This window comes from Oryctolagus cuniculus, chromosome 4 (genome assembly GCF_051225735.1).
Source record: "Oryctolagus cuniculus isolate XC-2025 breed Fujian yellow rabbit chromosome 4, ASM5122573v1, whole genome shotgun sequence".
In the NCBI taxonomy this organism is placed as follows: domain Eukaryota; kingdom Metazoa; phylum Chordata; class Mammalia; order Lagomorpha; family Leporidae; genus Oryctolagus; species Oryctolagus cuniculus.
The window spans coordinates 140312254-140336524 of NC_142870.1; the positions used below are offsets into that span (position 1 = coordinate 140312254).

The 24271-nt window shown below is 37.5% G+C and overlaps 1 protein-coding gene and 1 long non-coding RNA gene across 14 annotated transcripts in view; one reads left to right on the forward strand and one right to left on the reverse strand.

Moving 5' to 3' along the window:
- LOC149127135 (uncharacterized) overlaps positions 1-24271 on the forward strand; it is a 563175-nt gene that overhangs the window by 140171 nt on the left and 398733 nt on the right. The window lies entirely within an intron of this gene.
- RASA2 (RAS p21 protein activator 2) overlaps positions 1-24271 on the reverse strand; it is a 126173-nt gene that overhangs the window by 40562 nt on the left and 61340 nt on the right. For 7 of the 12 annotated variants that reach the window (XM_070072739.2, XM_070072737.2, XM_070072736.2 and 4 more), the window contains 9 exons: positions 20077-20160; positions 18232-18304; positions 14623-14699; positions 13594-13695; positions 3146-3302; positions 2737-2885; positions 1568-1682; positions 781-855; positions 1-124 (listed from right to left, as the gene is read on the reverse strand). In XM_070072739.2, the coding sequence (XP_069928840.1) occupies positions 1-124; positions 781-855; positions 1568-1682; positions 2737-2885; positions 3146-3302; positions 13594-13695; positions 14623-14699; positions 18232-18304; positions 20077-20160 (956 nt within the window). Of the gene's footprint in view, positions 125-780; positions 856-1567; positions 1683-2736; positions 2886-3145; positions 3303-13593; positions 13696-14622; positions 14700-18231; positions 18339-20076; positions 20161-24271 lie in introns of all 12 variants that reach the window. The other 5 variants (XM_089331127.1, XM_089331128.1, XM_070072738.2 and 2 more) reach the window with 1 other exon arrangement.

Genomic DNA, 24271 nt, shown 5'->3' on the forward strand with positions numbered 1-24271 from the left:
TAGGAAATCTTTGAGCAGCCATTTGCCTTAAAGAATAAAAGATATCACACATTACAGTGGGGCAGCTCATACTTGATTTTACAATTGTACTGAATAATTTGTCTACATAGTAGCGCAGATTCTCCTACAAAATTTAAAAAAAGATAAACATTAACATTTTGAATTTCATAAATCATAAAACAGCCTTATGAAAAAGCATATAATGAAATGAAATTATTTTAGAGTCACTATCTAGTATTCTAAAACCCTGCTTCCCTTCTCCAAACATCGTGAGAGGACAATTTATATTGTCACCTATTTAATAAATTAAATTTAGACTTGTTAGACATAGCAAATATATGAATCAACTTCATAGGAAGTAACAACAAAATGGTAAAGGGATATAACCCAAGGTATGCAGGCACAAATACACTGACAGTGTTATCTACTACAATAAACACCTGTGACCCTAACACAATCACTGGTTTCCTAGAGCAACTAAAAATATTGTGTCAGTTAACCTGAATCAGTTTGACCCCAAAGGAATGGCTAGCATGGCAGTTACAATTAGACATAGCCTAAATCTACTATTTATTATTGGAGCCAAAAAGACAACCAAGAGCAAAAATAAAGGAAACTACTGAGGAAACAGTCTAATAACTAGTCCTAGGAAATGTGCTATCAGTAAAGGCTATAAGAAACAGCAGTTTCCTTCCATGTAGCATTATTGTAACGCAAGTGAGAGACACATACACCATTAATACCAATGTTAATGCAGTTGTAAATATAACAAAGACTTACTTTATTGTTTTCTACATTATCTCCCTCTTTCAATTTAATAGGATCAATTTCACACGATTTTGAGGATTCACATATCTAGAAAATAAATGAATTTCAGTTTATGCTCTTTCATACATTTAACAAAATAAATATTATAAAAGTTAATTATGAAAATTAAAATGATATATACAACGTATAGTTTTTCTAAAGAACAACATTTTAAAATATCTCTCTCTTATTTAAAACTGTAGCTAAAACTGAAATCCAGTAATAAATAACTATAGATTATATTATAATGTGCCATTTGAGTAAAAAAATCTGCTGATAGAGGTCAGCACTAAGGTATAGTGGGTTAAGGCACCTGCTGTGGTGCAGGCATCCCACATGGGCGGCCAGTTTGAGTCCTGACTGCTCCACTTCTGATCCAGCTCCCTGCTAAGGCACTTGGGGAAAGCAGAAGATGGCCCAAGTCCTTGGGCCCTTGCACCCACGTGACAGACCCAGAAGAAGCTCCAGACTCCTGGCTTCAGGCTGGCACAGTCCAGCCTTTCCAGCCGTTTGGGGAGTGAACCAGCGGGTAGAAGACCTCTCTCTACCTCTGCCTCTCCCTCTCTGTAACTCCGCCTTTCAAATAAATCAATCTTAAGAAAAAATTTTAAAATCTACTGATAAAAAAGTAAATAGTTTAAAGTGTTCAGCCTTATTATTTTGGAAACACAGGCAGAACGTCATTTCCATCAACAGATCACATGTTAAAAGAGACTGCCATATTAAGACCACAAACTATCATTTTAGGTATATTTTGTACCTCATCTAGAATAGGTTTTAATGTTACTTTCAGGTAGTGCCCTCCCACTATTTTCATCATCTCATCCAAACACCGGGTAGCCAAAGAATTTCCTCTAAAAATTGTATTTGCATCTCTGAAACAGAAATAGAAATACATGAAATCAAGCATAGTGAAAAAAAATATAAAAAAGACTGTAAAACCAAATTTGGTCATATCTACAAATTTAGTAATTTCTTACCATCTAATGCTTGCTGCCATTAGGCTTTTGGAATTGACCAAAACTAATGAAAACATAAAAATCAGCAAAAAAAATTTATGAACACACAGAAGGGAGATGGAGAGAGAGAATGAATAAAATAACAGTGTTAGAAAATGACAGGAGGGGCTAGGGCTGGGGCTGGGGCTGTGGCATAGCAGGTAAATCTGACACCTGCAGTGCCAGCATCCCACATGGGTACCAGTTCAAGTCCCAGCAGCTCCACTTTCCATCCAGCTCTCTGCTATGGCCTGGGAAAGCAGTAGAAGATGGCCCAAGTCCTTGGGACCATGCACCCACATGGGAGACCAGGAAGAAGCTCCTGGCTCCCAGCTTTGGAAAGGCCCAGCTCCAGCCGTTGTGGTCATTTGGGGAGTGAAGAAGCGGATGGAAGACCTTTCTCTCTCTCTCTCTCTCTCTCTGCCTTTCTGTAACTGGTTATCAAATAAATAAATCTTAAAAAAAAAAAAAAAGAAAATGATGGGACCAGGAAGCCACTTAATTGCTTTCATAATATAATGTCATACATATGCATATAAGGGTGCTAGATAAAGGGTAAGGGGAAAGATCAACTTCTGCTTTGCTGTTTTATATTTGTACTATATTTAGTACAAATTTAGTAATTTCTTACCATCTTACCAGTAATTTCTTACTATACTATAATCATTTCACTTAGAAGTAAAGATTAATAATAGTAACAATTAAGTTACTGAATAAACAAACAAAATCCTTCATTGTTATCCTTACAGTTGGTTGGCCCTGTTTGATAACTTAAAAAACTGTCTTTTGTTATTTACTAAGCAGTTCTTTTCAGCCTACTATACAGTAAACCTGATTAACATAGAAAAACTCAGAATACAAAAACAATTTTGTAAATGAAAGTCCAATTTCAACAATCCATAAGGAACTTTTAATACAATGTAATGCTTACTGGGTATCCTTCAAGTCTAATTCAGCCACTGCAGTGGCAAAAGGAACAAGTTTATCATGGTGAAGCAGCAGTCGGACAAGGGGCAAGACAGCATCATTTTTGTCTCTACATATTTCACCCAAAATGTAAGCAGCTGAGGCAGATATTGGCTAGAAAACAGAAAGGTAGAAAACAAGCAAGCACAAATCAAGGAAACATTACTAAATGTTCAGTCACCAACCTATTTTATAATTATATTAACTATATTATTAATATAATATTTAATTTTCAAAATTGTATCAGAGATGGAATTTGGAGTACACATTGGCATCAGTACAAATATATAGTTTTACTAAAACTTGATATTCTAAAATATTCATCACTTACAGAATTATTTTAGCCTTTTCATATTAAAACATTTTTAAAGTACCTGAACATCTGGCGATTTTAGCAGCAAAGTTTTCAAAGGACCATAGTACTCTGAAGGAAGCACATAGTCTTCTGTATAGCATATATTTAATCGAAGAGACCCCAGGTCATCGGTTTTAGACGTCTTGTTTCCATTTTCTCTTGGTTGTAGCAAGTACCTAAAGTAAAAACAGAATCAATTACATGTGATAGTAAGGAGCCTACAACCAATAAGGTAAGTAAACAGCTGAGCTGTGAAAATGAAAACAAAAAACAAACAAAAAAACCTCACAAGACAAAAAACTAATCCAAAAAAGTAAACTTGGTATTAAAGTTAGACATTTCATAAGTAGCCAGCTACTTCCAAGGTTGAATATTATTATATATTGAACCAGTAAGCTGCAAATAGATTTTTAATCTAGGAAATGAATGTAGATAACATAAAAAGATCTCAAGGGGGTTAAATAAGATTTTAATATCTTCCAATTTCAGAAAAAAATAAAGGGTTTAACAGTTAAAAACCCAACAAGCTTTTACTAGTTAAATTTAAGAAAGCAGCACTGTCTTTTAACAATATAATAAATTATAAACTTCTAAGCACCAATTTACAAGTTCAAATTTTCATGCAGAATTAACTTTAAAACAAGGGTCACTCCTGCCTTGTATATCTTATTAATTTTAACTAAGTGCTTGTTTCTTAAAGTATAATTAAACTGAAAATGTCTTTACTTGGAGAAACCTGGTTTACATGAATTTTTTTCAGAAAAGGGCAAAAATTGATATATGCAAAAACAGAGGCAACTTTAAATTCCAAGACAGAGAAACGTTTAGAAATCAGAAGTTTACAGGACTCATATCAGAAACCTAACCATTTTTGGAAAAAACTTTTTATCGTGGATATGCAAAAATTGACACAAAATACAGCAGTATACTGAAATCTTCTGTATCTACCACCTAGCTTCAACAATTATCACAAAAACTAATCTTGTTTCAGCCTCACCTTCTCTCATTCTCCCAACTCATTCCTGCTTATTATTATAAAGCAATTTATAGATATCTTATAATTTATCACTTCAAAAATGGCTGTAATTCTACCATTCCTCCTCACTTATTAGCTGAAATGCTTTTTATAAAAGAAACTCGGTGAGTTTGATTTTATATGTCTATTTATCAGCTATGGTCTCCCCAACAGACTAACTTGTTTATATAATTTTTTTATGACCAAAGTAAATTTTTAAAAACAGGAGGGCTCAATGAAATATTTGTTAGTGTTGAGAATGGTATGATAAAGACAGAAAAGGGAACTAGAGAATTACCAAAGCAAAACTTTAAAAGACAAAGAAATGGTAATACAGGCAGAAGAAATATAGAAACTATGTCACCCCCTGAAGAATACCTATCTTAGAATATCAATCTTCAGACCTTTTGCTCTCTGACTGAAGAAACAGTAATTTAAAGATAGGGTCAATGAAATAATTGGAAACAAGCTTACTATGCGTACAGTAGGACTTGTCTCTCCAAAACATGCAGATATTTCAATTCTGATGTCTTAATGTTAAAGGTTAATGGAGTAAGGGTGAAGATTTGATCTAACTGTGGCAGCTAGGAGGTGGGCCTGGTGGGACATGTTTGGGTCACTTGAGGACATGCCCGAGGGTGATTTTTCCAAGACGGATGGTTATTTTAAGTTCAAGTTCTGTCTAGGCCCTTTGGGTCAATGGATCCTGAACTGGAGCCTCCAAACTGTAATCTGAAATTAACCTTTTCCTTCCCAAGAAGGTCCTCTTGGGTATTTATTTTAAAGTAATGATAAACAGACTGATACAAAGCCTCTACGGGAAGTCCAGTGGACTAAATCACCAAATATCCTACCAAAGACATTACTTTGGTCAATTTTCCACAATACAGGTTATATTCTTCAGCCTTGCAAATTCAAACACCTAGTTTTATCAGCACATCTAAAAGTAAACCTGAATTGCAATGAATGAGTACAAAATCTGATAATACTTAAAGCAGAAAGCTAATTACTAAAGAATTAATGAAAGAAATGCAATAGACAGATGGCACAGGCACCTGCTTTTTTGTGGCAACCAACATATTTTACTATGGGATGTTCATTCATACAAGTAGGATGAGTGACAACAGTAATGGTCAAAACCCTCACCACACTTCCATGTACTCATGATTTGGCCTCAACAGTTATCACAATTTGCCACAGTGTTTCTATCTACATCCCTTTTCTCAACTATAGTATTTTCCACCTGTTGGTAAACTATTTTATTTATTTATTTTTTTAAAGAATTTTATTTATTTGAAAGACAGAGTTACAGAAAGAGGTAGAGCCAGAGAGGGGGAGGTCTTCCATTCCGCTGATTCACTCCACAAATGACCACAATGGCCAGAGCTGAGTTGCTCCGAAGCCAGGAGCCAGAAGCTTCTTCCAGGTCTCCCACATGGGTGCAGGGGCCCAAGGACTTGCGTCATATTCTACTGCTTTCCCAGGCCATAGCAGAGAGCTGGATTGGAAGAGGAGCAGCCAAGACGTGAACCGGCGCCCATATGGGATGCTGGCTCTTCAGGCCAGGGCATTAACCTGCTGCACCACAGCGCCAGCCCCTGGTAAACTATTTTAAAAGCCAAATTATCAGAAAGTACAAAGAGATTTAAGTAATCTTAAAAATCTTTCAAGTCTTAGGGTTGGCGCTGTGGCACACTGGGTTAATCCTCCACCTGGGGCGCTGGCATCCCATATGGGTGCTGGTTCTAGTCCCGGTTGCTCCTCTCCCAGTCCAGCTCCCTGCTACGGCCTTGGATACCAGTGGAGGATGGCCCAAGTGCTTGGGCCCCTTCACCTGCGTGGGAGACCAGGAAGAGGTACCTGGCTCCTGGCTTCGGATCGGTGCAGCTCTGGCCATTGTGGCCATTTGGGGAGTGAACCAATGGAGGGAAGACCTTTCTCTCTCTCTGTCTCTCTCACTGTCTGTAACTCTACCTGTCAAATAAATAAAATCTTAAAAAAAAATCTTTCAAGTCTTACCAAAAAAATAATAATGCTCTGGACCAGAAGCCCCTGCCACTGCAATTATGCTTGGATGGTTTGTGCCCATGTCTGCCTGTTTGAAATCCTTTTTTTTTTTTTTTTTTATTCTAGATTGATCTTCCCCTTCTATTTTATAACTCGAGTTTTCCATGCACAACAGAATAGCATTACTTGTATCACTGTGAATTCAGTGACAACCAGCTCTGCTCCTTCTGGGACTTTACTTACCAACCATAAACAGTATTTCCAAATTCTACTCCAAACTCTACAGTCCACTTCCAATCCAGGTCCCTGCTAATGCACTTGGGAAAGTAGCAGAAGATGGCCCAAGTGCTGGGGCCCCCGTATGGGAGACCCAGAAGAAGCTCTGGGCTCTGGCCTGGCCCAGCCTGAGCTGTTGTGGCCACTTCTGGAGTGAACCAGCAGATGGAAGATCTTTGTCTCTCTCCCTCTCCCCATAGCTCTGCCTTTCAAATAAAATGAATCCTTAAAATACAAATACAAAACCCAAAAAACCCTCTTATTTTTCCTACAAAAAAGAATAATTTTACTCAGAGGGCTATTTTATTTTCCTTGTCTGCAAATTAGTGGGGGTATGACTATTCAGATGCTCAGGAACTTCAGAGGGGCTCACTCTTGTAACATTTTAAAACTTTTCCTCTTAGGTCTTCCTTGGCTGGATAACAAAACCCCTACAGACAAAATATTTCATCTCTGCCTACTTGAAAAAAAATTAAAAACTTTAGAATATGTCATAGAGTTGTTCATCCTTTGAAAAGACTTGTTATTTTTAAAAAGATTTATTTGAAAGGCAGAATTAGAGAGAGATTATCTTGCATCCATTGGTTGACTTCCTAAATGGCCACTATGGCCAGAGGTGGGCCAGGTGGAAGCCAGGATCCTGCAACTCTATCCTGGTCTCCCACATGGGTGGCGGGGTCCAGGCACATAGGCCATCTTCCGCTGTTTTCCTGGAGCATTGGATTGAAAATGGAGAAGTCAGGATGCTGGTATTGCAGGCAGCCGCTTAACGCATTACACAAGGCTGGCCCAGGAAGAGTAATTATTAAATGACTAGAGACTACTCTGGTTTTCTATTAAGTGATTTTTTTATAAGAGGCATTCAAATACATTCTCATAACTTATAAATGAGTTTTAAACATATTCAAAAGTACATTAAAAATGTATTATAGTACACTGATTAGTTATACAAAAATTTTCAAAAGATTTTGAGAGGTAGAGAGGGAAAGACAGAGAGAAAGACTACAGACAGAAAGAGAAATGTCTTCTATCTGCTGGTTCACTCTCCAAACGGCCAGAACTGAGCCGATTCAAAGCCAGGAACCAGGAGCTTCCGCCAGGTCTCCCACGCAGGTGCAGGGACTCAAGCATTTGGGCCTTCTTCCACTGCTTTCCCAGGCTATAGCAGAGAGCTGGATCTGAAGAGGAGCAGCCAAGGACACAAACCAGAGCCCATATGAGATGCTGGCACCACAGGCACAGCGCTGGTTCCTAGTTGCATACATTTTGAAGTCAAAAAGTTTAGATCAAATTCCAGCTGTGTGACCTTGGGCAAGTCACTCAATCTCTCTGTGCTTGTTTCTGTTAAAAAGCACGTATTAGTAGTATCTTACTAAGGCAATCCTTAACAACAGCTCTAAAGAGGCTGTATAAATAAAGAGCTTGGCACATAGTAATACTAAGTAAATGTTCATGTATGTATAACATTGGTATATGTATAACATCATTTGAATATATGAATAACTATGGACAAATAACAATTATTTGTATAACTATATGAAGTGATTATTCTTTGAAAACATTATTACAAAGGCTCAATAAGTCATCTGAAGGATTCTTCTGACTTAGGTAATGCTTTAGAAATTACAGCTAAAGAAAAAGCCTCAAGATTTGTTAAATAGGGGATATGTAGAATTCCAAAGGTCCAGGGAAGCAACAACAACAACAAAACCCCACTTTTTTCTAACATATTTTCTTCAATTTTTGAGTGAAATATTTCAATTTGAAAGAATAATAAACAGGCAATAAAGAGAAATTAATTGAAAATAGCATTCAGCTGTTCTACATGTATTTTTTTCCATTCAGAGAGAGGCATAAAAGCAATCTAAGCAATCTTTATGCTCTCAGCAGTCTTGATAGCCCTTTATAGAAAAAAAGTCAGCATTTGCAAAATATTTTAACCATAAAACCTGTTAAATTAAAACTGAGGTAGACAGACCAAAGTTACATTTACTTGTATATAATGCTACATAACTGGAAAATAACTAATCAGAGGCAGCTCTCATATTTGATGTATTGAAAAAATAAGACAAAAAAGAAAATGCTCAAGGCAAAAGGTGCCAAAATTAATAAACTAGAAAACCAAATCATTACAGGCAAAATATTAATCTAGTTTTAAATTATGTATAAAGTGCTTATGTTAGAAAAAATACTAATTATTTATCTACTATTTGAACCTCACAAAATTAAAAATTCTAACATGGAAAAATACTTTAACCTATTATCTTTCCTGAATGTTATTTTGTTTACACGTTGAATCTTTAGGGGGAAATTATTGTATAAATCTGTACAAACACATGAACAGTTTGTACACATTATCTGTTACTGGTGAAATGGGATTGAACTAGATTATCTTTAAGGTTCTCTTCATAACATTCCAAACAGTGGAACACCATCCCAAAAACAAACAAAAGATGTGAACATCCTATATGTATTTATTTGGAACAATGGTAATAATGGTAGCAAAAATTTCCACAATAATAGCAGGAGTTATACACATAAGCACTACTTGGAGCTTACGTTACATGAACTCATTTTATTCTCTTAATTTTAGGAGGTAGGTATTCTCTCAACCCCATTTTATGCCAAAGAAACCTTATAAATAGTTTGAGTACCTTATCCAAGGTCACATAGGTAGTTAATGCTAAAGATGGGATCTGAACCAAGGCAGTTTGGTTCCAGAGTCTATACTCTTATGCATTATCAAGAGTCAGAAAGTGTTTATTTACTGATGTTCTACTATATTGTTAAGTGTAAAAAGCAAGGTGAAGAATGGGCTATAGCATTTGTCTATTCATACAAAAGGGAAAGATATGTATTTGCCTGTATATACATAAAATATTTTTTGGAGATTTAAAAATAGAAGTGCCTCATAAGTGGGAAACTAAGCATCTGGGGGGACAGGACAGGAGACAGACGTCTATCTTTAGGCCCATGAACCATGAGTATATTACCTACTCATATGAGTATATTACCTACTCCATAACTACATAAGTTAAAGTAAAAACCAGTTAACATAAGCACTAAAATGTAACCCTAACATTTGACAGAAGCATCAGTATAAAACACACATTCATTACTAAGAAACTCAACTGCTGTGGCAGGTGTTGTGGCGCAGCAGCTTAAAGCCCTGGCCTGAAGCACCGGCATCCCATATGGACGCCGGTTCTGGTCCCGGCATCCCATATAGGTACCAATTCGAGACCTGGCTGTTCCACTTCCGATCCAGCTCTCTGCTGTGGCCTCGGAAAGCAGTAGAATATAGCCCAAGTCCTTGGGCCCCTGCACCCACATGGAAGAAGCTCCTGGCATCCTGGCTTCAGATCAGCTCAGCTCTGGCCGTTGCGGCCATCTGGGAAGTGAACCAGTGGATGGAAGACCTCTCTCTGTCTCTACCTCTCTCTGTAACTCTGTCTTTCAAATAAAAAAAAAAAAATCTTAAAAAACAAAAACAAAAACAAAAAACCTCAAGTGCTAAGAAAAGAGGGGGAAGGTAATTCAATCATCATGTTATAATTTGAAAATAAACTAGAACCACAAAAGTATCAGTTTTTAGAAAACCTAATACACAAATACTACTAGACATTATTTGTAAAAGAAAAGCAAATTAAGTCTTTAAAACAACAGAATTACAATACTGATAATTATTCTAATTCTTTGCTAATATCAGATCTAAAAAGAATATGCTTGACATCCTGAAGGTAGATAAAGCTTCTGTTAAGTTTTCATGCAGTTAAATCCCACAAGGGGATGCTACAACTCAGTAAGTGATGAAAAGGCTAAAAGTTTTATTTCTGACTTAAAAGGAAATGGCATTCACATTTTTATAGACCCTTATATCTATGTAAGTATAAATGAATTAGCAGATGTTTATTTCATGTTGTAAAATTTTAGCACTTTTATTTAGGCAGGTTACTATAAAGTATTTACAATATTAAAAAGCCCTGTAGGAATAGAATTAATTTCTGTTAATGTTGTTATATCCAACCAAGATAACTGGACATAGTTTTGCCAAATTTGGAGAGTTGTCTGGAGATAGGTCCAACTAACTACAGGCAGTGTGGCACGTTTCAAATTCATCTGGAGGGGCCCCAGGAGGCATAACAACTCATTTTTCTCTAATATACTGAGGAATACTGCATAATTTTAAATATTTGACAAATTAAGTTGAGAAATTTCCATTTTTAAAATGTATGTTATTTATAGGAGGTGGAAGGGGCCAGTGTTGTGGCATAGCAAGGTAAAGTCACTGCTTGCAACACTGGAGTCACATATGGGCTCCAGTTCAAGTTTGGGCTGTTCTACTTCTGATTCAGCTCCATGCTAATGCTCCTGGGAAAGCAGCAGAAGACAGTCCAAGTGTTTGGGCCACTGCCACCCTCATGGGACACCAGGATGAAGCGCGCTCTCTGTGTTTCTCCCTCTCTCTCTCTAACTTTGACTTTCAAAAAACAAAAGGTGGAAGAGGATATGGTATGAGGGAGGGGGGCTAGGCCCCCAAAGGTTCACCAATTTTTCACAGAGATTTAGTTTAAATTTTTTTCCCTCTGCAGAGGTATTTTATAAATTATACCAGATCGGGGCCAGCACTGTAGCATAGCAGGTTAACCACTGCCTGCGATGTCAGCATCTCACATGGTTATGGGTTCGAGTCCTGGCTGCTCCACCTCCAATCCAGTTCCCTGTTCATGTGCCTGGGAAAGCAGTAGAGGATGGCCCAAGTTGGGCCCCTATACCCAGCCCCAGGCTGTTGCAGTCATTTGGGAAGTGAGCCAGTGGATAGAAGATCTCTGTCTCTCTCTCTCTTTCTCTGCGTGTGTAACTCTACTTCTCAAATAAATAAAAAAAATTAACCATATAAAAATATCATCATAAAGATCACTAAATCTTAGCTTAGAGAAGTAAAAATAATATTAAAAATTTGAGAACCTAAAAATCAGTCTAAAAGGGGAAATTTCTTGAGGATACAGATTCTAGAATGAAGAGTATCTGGTGGCAAATCAGGGGAAGCAGGCTCTTTGGAGGACAACTGAAACTGAAACCCCTAAGAAACATCTCATTACCATTTCAACTCTTCTTCCAGGAAGCAGAAACTGAGCCCAAAAAAGTTGTCTTTAAAAGATAAATGAGGGGGGCTGGTGCTGTGTGTAGTAGGTTAAGCCTACACTTGCAGTGCCGGCATCCCATTTAGGAGCTAGATGGAGTCCTGGCTGCTCCACTTTCTTTCTTTTTCTTTTTTTTTAAGATTTATTTTATTTATTTGAAAGAGTTACAGAGAGGCAGAGTCAGAGAGAGAGAGAGAGAGGTTTTCCATCTGCTGGTTCACTCCCCAGATGGCCCCAATGGCCGGAGCTGAGCTGATCTGAAGCCAGGAGCCAGGAGCTTCCTCCTGGTCTCCCATGTGGGTGCAGGGGCCCAAGGACCTGGGCCATCCTCTACTGCCATCCCAGGCCACAGCAGAGAGCTGGATCAGAAGAGGAGCGGCCAGGATCAGAACCAGAGCCCATACGGGATGCTGGCACTTCAGGCCAGGGTATTAGCCCACTGCACCACAGTGCTGGCCCCTGCTCCACTTTCAATTCAGCAGAAGATGGCCCAAGTACCTGAGCCTCTGCAACCATGTGGGAGACCCAGAAGCGCTCCTGGCTTCCAAAATCTGGCCACGCCCCAGATTTTGTGGCCATTTGGGGAATGAACCAGCAGATGGAAGATCTCTCTCCCTCCCTCCCTTTCCTTCTCTCTCTGTATCTCTACCTTTCAAATGAATAATTAAATCTTTAAAAAAAAAAAAGGTAAATGAGAAACACATGTTCATTTACACACAGTAGAAACCCAAGGCTAGAATGAGGAATACTAGTCAACCTATTAGAAGGAGACAACACACACAGCTTTAAGTGCTGTAAACAGGAAAAAAATAGTTTCACATCATATATTTCAAGAAATCAGCGTCAATTTAATGTCTGAACATTCAATTTAACATCAGTTTAGTATCACCATTAGTCACGAAATAGTAAAATAAAATTGAAGTCATCATTTGGCTCCCACAGCTCCTGCAAAGTATGTTAAATGAAAGAGATCAACAACATTCAGACCCTAAAGAGTCAGGAAAATGACATAAGGGCCATCTCCAGGGCACTTTGATGGGGTATGGGTGAAGGAGAATCACCGGTTAGTTCTCACCTATCACGGAGTCCCCTGAACAAAGACCACTTCCTTAACTCGAAAACTTGTCCTCAAAGTTTTTTTTTTTTTTAATATATTTTGTGTATGTGTTTGTGCAAATTGTAGAAATCTTTACCTAGCCTAGAGTTGGTCTTCTGTGTATAAAGTTAATTGAAAAGGAATCTTAATGCAGAATGGGACTGGGAATGGGAGAGGGAGGAGGTGGTGGGGTGACAGTGGGGGTGGGAGGGTGGGTGTGGTGGGAAGAATTACTATATTCTGTAAGTTGTACCTATGAAATTTGTACTTATTAAATAAAAGGTTTCTAAAAAAGAAAAAGACTTTGCTTCTAAATATCCACAGTTTCTATGACCAATAATAAAGTCTCTGAATTGAAGATGCTGACTTGTGACCAAGCATCTTTTCACAAGGGCAATTTTTTACATAAGGTTTTAAATGTTTTCCATTTTATTAGAGCTTAACATTTTATTTTTAAACAGAAAAATATTCAAATACAATTCAGTTCTTTTGCCTCAGTACTACAGTTCAAGTCATAAAACTCTCAATGTGCAATAATGAATACCCAGATTAATCAACATTAACAAATTTTGGCCTATTCCCTGGCAAATTTAAAAAATGTTCAGAGTAAGCATTTGTATGTTTATTTGAAAGGAAGACAGAAACAGACAGACATCTCCCATCCACTGGTTACTCCCCAAATGCCCACAACAACCAGGGCTGGGCTGAAGCCAGTGGCTGAGACCCAACTACTTGAGCCATCCATCATCTGTTACCTCTCAGGAAATGCATTAGCAGGAAGTTGGAACCAGGACTCAAACCCAGGCTCTCTAACATGTGATGCAGAAATTTTAATGCCAAACACCTGTTCCCCTAAGTAAGCATTATTTCCATGCATACTGTTTATCTTAAATGATTAAATTATGGAGTTCTCTAGAATGTTTTCTTACCAGGCTTGATGAGAGGAATCATTTCTTAACACATTCACAGGAACCTTAATCTCACCTAAGAAAACATCTTGGACCAAGTTTCCATTGTTCCACAAGTCAATCCTGTAAATTGAAAAACGGCTTTATTGTTTGTAAATAATGTTTAAAGCTAACGCATACTACCAAATAGTTTCAAATTACTTTGATGTGTATCATGGCATTAATTTTACATGCTCAAAAGTAAAAGATGTTAGCATTGTAACATACCTCATTATTTAGACTAGAAAAGCAAAATACTGTAGTAGCTTTTATTTAATAGCACAAAAAGGTACCAATTTGACAATTTTCTAAAAGAAGGCATTTAAGTTTCTTAGTTTGAAATTCTAGGTTTTATTTTATCCTACAGCAGTAAGGACTACAGAGTTACTTTGTTGAATTTGAGATAAGAAACCAACATGGCTAGTTTCTCTATTATAACCCATTAATATGCAAAGATAGGTGATTTACACAAATAGATTACCTGATCACTCCAAACATTATTAAATATACCTTTTAGATTAACACACTGTTAACACCACACCTACACATGCATTTACAAAGCTTTCCCTTCCAAAACAGCACAGATATTTAAGACCTAGGATATAGCACAAACTTCAAACACATGCACCTGTTGAATTATCTTCTTACCTCACTGAAATTTCTGTTAGTCAGCAGATATGTTAAGAAGAATAAAAAAATTATTTCTAAAATGACTGAGATGCAATTGTTTTGATTATGTTATGATCCAGATATTTAAGGAATAATTAAATTTGAGAAAAAAATACAAAAAAGGCAAAAATTAGGTCATCTTTGTTTATAAAATAAATATACCTTGACTATTTATGCAAAGTATTTTGGAAAGATAACTTACATTTAAATTAGATGCAAGTTCCTCTTAAGTTTCATCAACTATGAAAATTCTATCAAGGTTGGTTTATCTTTTTTCAGTTAAAATTAGGATTATCTTTTGGCACAGAAAAAACAATTCTGTAAAAATCACAAGGTACATACCTAATTTCTAGCTTTTCAATGTCCTCCTCTTCTACCTGGAACTGGGACTTTCTGGTGTAACTACTGGATCTGGTTACCTATCAACAAAATATTTCAGTAAAAAAAAAATTAGTATCTTTTTTCCAACATGAACTTCAAAATTATCATTCCCAAAATACTCAATTCTGGATAACAGTAGAAGAGAACATCTAGGAAATATTTTACCCAGAAGTTGAATATAACAACAATGCAAGGTAAAAATAAAATGGTATAAAAAAGGATCCTTGCCTTCATGGCATTCCTGTCAACTCACATGGCAACATTAAGTACTTTGGTTGATTGTTGGTGACCATGGGAATAAAAACATTCTATTTCTGTGCTAAGAACTACTCAAAGACTTTTCCACATTTCTCAAGATACCAATCCCACCCACACTTCCTGCTCAAACTTCTGCAGAAAATATCAAGGCCATCGGCAGACACTTCCTCAACCACCACCCACTGAACAAGTCCATTCCCACATAGCCTCTCTATACTTGATGAACTTTCTCATCCTTTTCTCCTCGTGAGGATGCTGCTTCTCTTCTAAAACTACCCCTAGCCACACATACGATGTAATAAGCATGCAGTAAGCACTTAGTATTTTACTTGCAGCATCACCAGCTTGTTCATCTCACTCAAGTCTATGAAAAATTTTCTCCCTAAATTCTGGTCTTCCTGCCTCTTTCTTTTTCTCAAATATCTTATAACTGTAATCTATCCTAGAGCCTGCACTTGCTCATCGCCTACTCACTTCAGTTAACTCCTAGCAATCTGGCTTTCTCACAACACCCTCCTAAAATCTCTGTTCATCACCAAATCTGATTATCAGTTTCTAGTTTTCACTTTTCCTGACCTCTGTCTCTCTGACCTAGTGATCATACAGCTATAATCCTTGCCCAGAAATGCTCTTTTCCAGTTTACCTAGATATAACCTCACAACCTTTTGCTGTTCTATTTCTTCCTCAAAACCCATAAACATGGGTATTCGAGATGTTTTATCTTTTTACTCTGAAAACAACCAAGAGCTGCACAGCACTATCACATCCTTTATCTCTTTATACATCAGAATGCTGCTCTAACTAGCTAGATTTATTATCCTCATCTTAAAAATGAGGAAGTTAAAGTACAGAAATTAAGTGGCAAGCTCAAAGTTGCATACTAAATAAGTTGTAAACTAAGCTTCTTCACTCTTCTTTTACTGTACACCTGTACTGCCTTGGATTTTCTGACTCTTTGTAAACAAATTCTGAGTTCTATAATCATCTTCCATCTTACATTTCATCCATGAACTGCCTACTAGAGGATTTTATATATTAGATCTCAAATCTACTATCCCCCAAACTAAACAATCATCTTTTCCTTCCTCCTAACTCTGTTTTGCCAGAAGGAGGCAATATTTGACTCCTCTTTTTCTTTTATTCTGTAACCAATTTGTTATCTTGCCCTTTGCAGGCTCTTCCTTATCTGCCCTGAATTCTCTATTTCCATATACTCTCTTGGAACACATACCCTCCACCTTTTTAGACCCAAGCTACAACAATTTCTAGAACTTTGTTTTCTTCCGAAACTACCTGGCCCACAGATAATGGTTAATATTTTTTCCAAAACACTGCTTTATTACTATGACTTCCAAACTCAAAAACATTCAACAGCTAAAATTTATTCACCCCAGCAAGGCACCTGAGGCCCTCCATTAGCTGGTCCTACTCATCTTCCCAATCTTTATTTTCTTAAATAAACACAGTTAACCGTACCTGCTGTTCTTCAGAAATAACTTTTCTGCTTTTTTGTGTCTGTCCCTTGCTGAAAATGTTCCTTGTCTCTAATAATCTTTCCTCCTAAGAAAATCCAGTCTCTCTTTAAGCCTTTCCTAACCACCTTAGCTCAAGGACGCCTTGCCTGACCTCCCAGTATCCAGTATGTTTCACTGCTGTGCATATGCATGCACGTGAAGGCATGTGGGAAGTCTCCCACTCTAGAGAACAGAGATTAAACCTTATCTGTCTTTATAACCAACTCAATAAAGGGCCCTCTGAAGAAATGTTTCAAAACCCTAACAGATACTCTTGGTATAGCAAGCAGGTTAGGCCTTGACTTTTTTTTTTTTTTTTTTTTGACAGGCAGAGTGGACAGTGAGAGAGAGAGACAGAGAGAAAGGTCTTCCTTTTGCCGTTGGTTTACCCTCCAATGGCCGCTGCGGCCGGCGCACCGTGCTGATCCAATGGCAGGAGCCAGGAGCCAGGTGCTTTTCCTGGTCTCCTATGGGGTGCAGGGCCCAAGCACCTGGGCCATCCTCCACTGCACTCCCTGGCCACAGCAGAGAGCTGGCCTGGAAGAGGGGCAACCGGGACAGAATCCGGCGCCCCGACCAGGACTAGAACCCGGTGTGCCGGCGCCGCTAGGCGGAGGATTAGCCTAGTGAGCCGTGGCGCCGGCCTGGCCTTGACTTTTAAAGGGTCATCTACTTTCAGCAAGGACACAGACTTGTGAAGCACAGATTTCATTTGAGCTGAAGTTTAAGGTATGTGGACTAAGTGTAAGAGCTGTTAGTCAGTCAGTAGCCCTTTAAGTTGCTGTCTTGTTTCCTCCAGGTTGGATATAACAGCCATTAAGTAGTACAGAAAAACAACTATACCAAGTTCTTAGCCAGGCAATGGAGAAATTTCATACTGGTATATTTTCTTTTGTTTTCATTCTCCCTCCCTTCTCCCATAGTTGTTCATACTTTACTTCTGGCATTTCTTCAGCCTGTGTGTTTGAATAACCACAGGTACCCTAACACTTTCCACTTTGAAATACCAAGAAAAACTCCAGCAGAAGAAAAGGACAAAATTTAACTGCCCTTTTCAAACCTTTGCTACATGTTAATCTCAACCACAATATGTTCCACTTTTTACAACCTCATATAACTTTATTTTTAATGTAGTCTTCAAATAAGATGGGGGAAAAAAAACCTAAGAAATGCTTTAAAGAACTCCAAAGCCCTGTTTTTGAAACTTCAAGGCAGCCGAAGATCTCTACGAAAACAACTATGTGTCTGTAAAGTGAGTTAGGCTAAAAAAAACTTAATAATAAGGCTCTAATCATACAGTATTTTAATCTCAAAGAATGTTATATGCTCTGAGTTAGGCAGGACTGCTACTGTTTTTCCCTTACAATATTATCCTTTTATAAGATAAGAAACATGACTCAAACAGTTACTTATTCAAAGTCAATTGGAACTAGAGTTCAGATCTACCAAATGATAATTATACTTCATTGGTGGTTTTCAACCTGTACTCTGAAGAAGAGTCCTGTGGTCACTGGGTGTCGAGTGGAGGCTGAACGTTGGTGGTGGTGGGGGTGATAATGAGAATAACTGGGGAATATGTGTGGCCCTAGCCCTCTCTACTCCCAAATCACTCAGACCTCTGCCTTTATTCATTTTATATATTGGGCCTCCATTATATTACACCATAGTTCTGCTTTTTCAAGAGAGATATGTATACTTGCATTGGTTAATAAAATATTATGGTCATGATTTGCGAAAAGAAACCAGTATTCAATATTAAATACTCAATGTTCACATATATATAAAACAAAAAATTACCTCAAAGTAAAAGATTTCATTAAACTGCGGATTGCTTGTTTTCTTCTTTACTTTTGTCTTCTTTTGATCATTCCTGTTCCAATGTGGTAGAGTTTTACCTTGTAGAACTTAATAGTACACAATTATAAAACATGCTATTTCCAACCAGGGAGCCTGATCTTTGTTTAAATGTTAAGGTGACTCAGGGAAGGCTGTAGCTTCAAAATATTACGTACGTGTGTACATGTATGTGTGTGCGTGTGTGTGTGTGATGCTCTAGAATGTGTAAGTTTTTTATATCCTATGTACTCATATGCTAATATTGTAGAATTCTCTCTATTGGTATACTAGACTGATGGTCAAGCTTTGTTCAGGTCTGCACTAACACATTCTACTACATGAGCAACTCAGAATACATGGTTAAGAAGGAAGGTAGTGGGATTTAGAGCATATTTATGTATGCTGAAAAATACCTGAGGAATATGTGGTACACTTTATGATGCTCTAGTACTTCTAGTGGTTTGTTTACAGTTTGGAATTCTTTTGGTAGAGAACAGATCTCATGAGCAGGAAAGGTAACTTTCAGTTCTAAGTTGCTCTTCAGATAAAAGTATGGAAAGCATTCTTAACTCATTTTACTTCTTGGCCTTCAGCTCTAATAGTGATTTTAGAGGAGGTTACAAAGAAATGTATAGGGAAGCCCTATGCCTTTACCCAGCTTTCCTAAACGTTAACATTTAATACATTTATAGTAAAACAACCAGAGACTTTTTAAACAAGCTTATATGCCAGTTTCTAACTATATGAGCATATATCAAAAAGTTCTTGGAAAAACAGAATTAAAAGGAGTTTATTCTAATGCAGAAAATTTTGAAATCTATGCATAGTTTTTTCATAATATGCATTTTACATGATTTTTTATTACTTTATCATTACACTGAAAAATTTCTGCAACTAGACAAATTTCAAAAAATAGCATCATTAGGCTTAACATTTTTTATATCAAAAAACTGATAGCATTTAAAATTGTTAAGACTGAGTATCTGCTTTAAAATTTAAAACCAACTGTAATAACAGCATACTACTGAGTATCCAATGAATACCAACCATGGTACTAGGAATTTTATATATACACATATGTATGTAAACACATTCTTCAAAGTGACTTATTAGAGATTTTCTACAAAGTGAAAGTTCTTGAGATGCAAAGAAAATTGTGTACTTTTTGTTTCCAGATTTTAAATCTTCAAATTGCACAGAAATTTCAGACTGGTCAATCAATCCTTGAAGGAATCATGAACAATACAGTTATATAAAATACGATAAAGTGTTATAGGTCCTCTAAAATAATTCAATCAATGATGTGGCACACTATATGATGCTTTAGTACTTCTAGTGGTTTGTTTACAGCTTGGAATTCTCTCGGTAGAGAACAGATCTCATGAGTAGAAAAGGTAACTTTCAGTTCTAAGTTGCTCTTCAGATAAAAGTATGGAAATTTCTTTGTAGGTATCAGTTGGCATATCTAAAAAGGATTTCATCTGTATAAAATTTAGGACACTTGAAAGTAGGAAAACTAATTAATGAAGATGACCAAGTTTATGTTGTAAAACATATTTTAATAAAAAAAACTGAGCTTGTTTTCCATAGTTTGAGTATGGCAGATTGGAAACCACCATTTTTTTTTCTCCATAAAAACAGAACTTGGTTATTTACAAGTATATATAATTGAACTCACTCAATATTTTCTTTTCAAAGCATTCATTACTTTGTGTCAAAATACTACTTAACATTTTCTCTCAGAACCTGAATCTTCTAATTCTTACATCAAACTTTAAAACCTAATAATAATTCATTAAACATTACCTAGAAGGGCCCACCAGAGAAACTGTTGCATAAGGATCACAACTCTGTCCATTTATGAGAGGCAACCCATGGCATGCCTTGATGCTAGGGTAGAGTAAAAGAGATTTAACATATTAGAGCCAAGTTAACAAGTATGAAACATTATCCTAATTTTCAAAATTGTTTTCCACATGTCTGTAGTTACATGCCTATAATATCACATACCCCAAATCAAGCTATATACAAGGGCACTTCAAAAAGTTTGTGGAATAAATGCAATTAAAAGGTAAGTTTGAGACGGGTGTTTGGCCTAGTTGGTTGGGATGCTTGTGTCTCACACTAGTGTGCCTGGGTTCAAGTCCTGGCTCTATGCGTGATTCCAGCTTCATGTTAATGAGCACCCTGGGAGGCAGCAGGTGTGGCTCAAACAGTTAGGTCCCTGACATCCATGTGGGAGACCAGACTGAGTTCTGAGCTCCTGGCTTTGCCTGACCCTGCCTCAGCTACTGCAGGCATTTACAGGGTGAGCCAGCAGATGGGAGTTCTTTCATTCTTTATCTGTAGCTCTCAGAAATAAATAAAGGATCAATTTATTTTATGCAAAGGAACTTTATGTTCATGCAGTGTTTTCATAATATTCAATTTCCATGAATCTTTGAAGCCCCTTCAAATGGATTTATTTATTTATGCCATATTTTAAAAATAGGACTACATTGGAAATACCACAATCAGTACTGAAACTATGAAATAATATTAAAACATTTCCTCCAGCTTAACATTCAACAAGGTACATTTTGTGGTTTGATAATACACCAAAACTGCTGTGGCTTCTACAAACCTTAAGTGAGAAACTACAGATCAAACCAGCTCTATGGCATCATATCCTCTACTAAAGCATGAATGGCATACAAAGAAACAACTGTGGTTACCACTTAAAATCTGATTCATAAAGATAGGGCAAGCCTCACATAATTCTGTAGCCTTTTCTCAGTAACAGCTCTTATATCATTCTATAGAATGTGTTTTAGGCCAAAAACACCACAGTGATCAAATCCAGTCTATGGATTATAATAATAACTGTTCTTTACAGAGAACAAAGAATCCAACTTAATGACTTCCTCAGATTTTCTCACTATATATTACTTAGTTATTGCATTTAGTTGTAACTCTAAGGGTTGGTATTTCTTAATTCCTAAGGAACACTCATGAGGGTTGTGGAAAAATATTCTTTGTTGAAAGATATAAGCTATCGAATACCATCCTTCCCTCTATAACCCACCTTTCACAAATGTGGGTGAAGCACAAATGGTATACTGTCAGATGACAAGAGAACTGACAATATGACTCATTTATACTGATTTAGGCACAAGAAAAATTTAAAAAAAGAATCTTGAATCTAACCAAAGCAAACACAGGCCAAGACCATAATTCTGCTTTTTAGTGTTAGGTTCAGGCACAAATTTTCCCACTATACATAGTGTTTAAACTTATACTTCTCAGTTGAAACCTCACAACAATACCTGATTATATACAACATTTGCAGTTTAAAAGCACTTTCGCAAAATGCATCTAATTCTCACAACTGCCTTTGAGCAGAGTTATTACCATGCCACTTTAAAGAAGAATGTAAAGTTCAAGGGGTTATGTGTGGATGTATAATCCAAGACTCAAAGAGGTAACACAAATAAAGTGAGCCAAGACATGACTTCTATTTTCTTGACCCCGTTATTAAAGCCCAATGCCCATCTACATTTCCATTATGCCTAAAATTTGTATTATTCTCCTTCCAATATCAAACTTATCTCCATAAACACTAATTATGAGAAATCTTAATCATGTAAATCTTATTTATTAGAGTTTTTATGTATAAAAACTTGAGAAAAATACAGTAAACAAAGACTTACCACAAACCAAAAACAATGATGTGCATAAACCTAAAGCACGAGCTTACTAAATTATTACCCTTTATTTCCAAATATAAGATGGCTGGAAATTGGTTTTTTTGCCAAACTTAGTACTATTAAATACAGGCTACTATATATATTCTGAAATATTATTTACCTAATTATCTAGAATGTCATTCTTTTTTTTCTAATCTGAAAACCAAGGAATTACACGTCATAAACCAAGGATGGGCAGAAAGCAATTACTGAAAATAAGCATACTAAATTATATTATATTTTTCAATGTGTGACATAAAAATACCTAGAAATTAATATGTTATACCTAGAAATTACAAGAGGAAATAAATTTAGACCAAACTTGCTTAAAATACAGACTGATCTGAATCCTTCCCTGGATTTTGTTTTAACTAAAAGACAAATGCCAACTTCTGTGCCCAGTCAAGATGGAGCACCAGGGATGAGATTTACTCTTCACAGGAAACAACTAAAAAATAGATAAAAGCACTGGCAGAGGAAGTGATTCCTGAGGGGTAAGAACTAAAGTAACCCTACCAATTGCTCCAGCTTACTACCAGAGAGCATCCGTAAGAAAAAAGAGACAAAATCACCAGTTAGGGGAGGTCAAAGTAACTAGAGTTCCTAGGGCAGAGTATCAGAGGGAAGAAAGCTACACACAGAAAGAAAAACATCTCCCAAGGGCTACAAAAATCAAGCCATCATCTGACTGCTGATAAGCATGTATATGTCAGGAAATTACCTGAGGCTAGAGAAAATACTACTAGAAAATAACAAAGAGAACAATAATTCTCAGAGCCCATATATAGTTATCATGAGGTCCCACCAACTGCAGAAGAAAACCTGGTAATACTCAGTAATGGAAAAATATAAGCCTTAAAGTAATAAAGCTTGCTCTAGTTTGATCTCACAACGCTTAAAAAGCAAATCACCAAATGATTAAACTGTTTCTAAGTAGGTTAACTGAATCCTGAATAAAGCTAATTATACAGATGGGAATACAAAAATACTCAACAATTTCACAATGGCTGGCATCCAAAAGAAAATAAGCAGGAATACAGAGAACCAAAGAAATTAAATTCATATGGAAAAGAAAAATCAACAGACACAGAACCAGTAATGACACAGAAGACAGAATTCATATACAAGGATACTGAAAAAGTTATATTCCACTCCTACAGAGACACACAGACATTAAGAACTGAGAAGTCCAGAGATGATAAACACAGGTCTGCCACGAAAAATACATTGAGTGGCATGATGTTCTTAAGGCTGTGAGAAAGAACTGATAGGCGTGAGAATCAATACTTTAGTTGTGGCCGGCGCTGCAGCTCACTAGGCTAATCCTCTGCCTTGTGGCGCCGGCACACTGGGTTCTAGTCCCGGTCGGGGTGCCGGATTCTGTCCCGGTTGCCCCTCTTCCAGGCCAGCTCTCTGCTGTGGCCAGGGAGTGCAGTGGAGGATGGCCCAAGTGCTTGGGCCCTGCACCCCATGGGAGACCGGGAGAAGCACCTGGCTCCTGCCTTCAGATCAGCGCGGTGTGCTGGCCGCAGCGCGGCAGCCATTGGAGGGTGAACCAACGGCAAAGGAAGACCTTTCTCTCTGTCTCTCTCTCTCACTGTCCACTCTGCCTGTCAAAAAAAAAAAATTGAGTTGTTTTATCTTCCCACCCCAACCCTTTTGGAAGGCAGAGAGACAGAGCTCTCATCCACTGTTTCACTTCCCAAATGCTTGTACTGGACTAAAACAAGCACCAAAGCAGGAAGCCAGAAATTCAATCTAAGTCTCTCACATAGATGACAGGACTTGAGCTATGCATCACCTGCTAAGGATGCACATTAACAAGAATCTGGAATCTGGGCCGGCGCCGTGGCTCACTAGGCTAATCCTCCACCTAACGGCGCCGGCACACCGGGTTCTAGTCCCGGTCGGGGCGCCGGATTCTGTCCCGGTTGCCCCTCTTCCACAGCTCTCTGCTGTGGCCAGGGAGTGCAGTGGAGGATGGCCCAGGTGCTTGGGCCCTGCACCCCATAGGAGACCAGGAAAAGCACCTGGCTCCTGGCTCCTGCCATAGGATCAGCGTGGTGCACCGGCCGCAGCGCGCTGGCCGCGGCGGCCATTGGAGGGTGAACCAACAGCAAAGGAAGACCTTTCTCTCTGTCTCTCTCGCTGTCCACTCTGCCTGTCAAAAAAAAAAAAAAAAAAAAAAAAAAAAAAAAAAAAAAAAGAATCTGGAATCTAACAAGTGGAGTTGGGACATGAACTCAGGGATTCTGTATTGTGAGATGTGAGCCTCC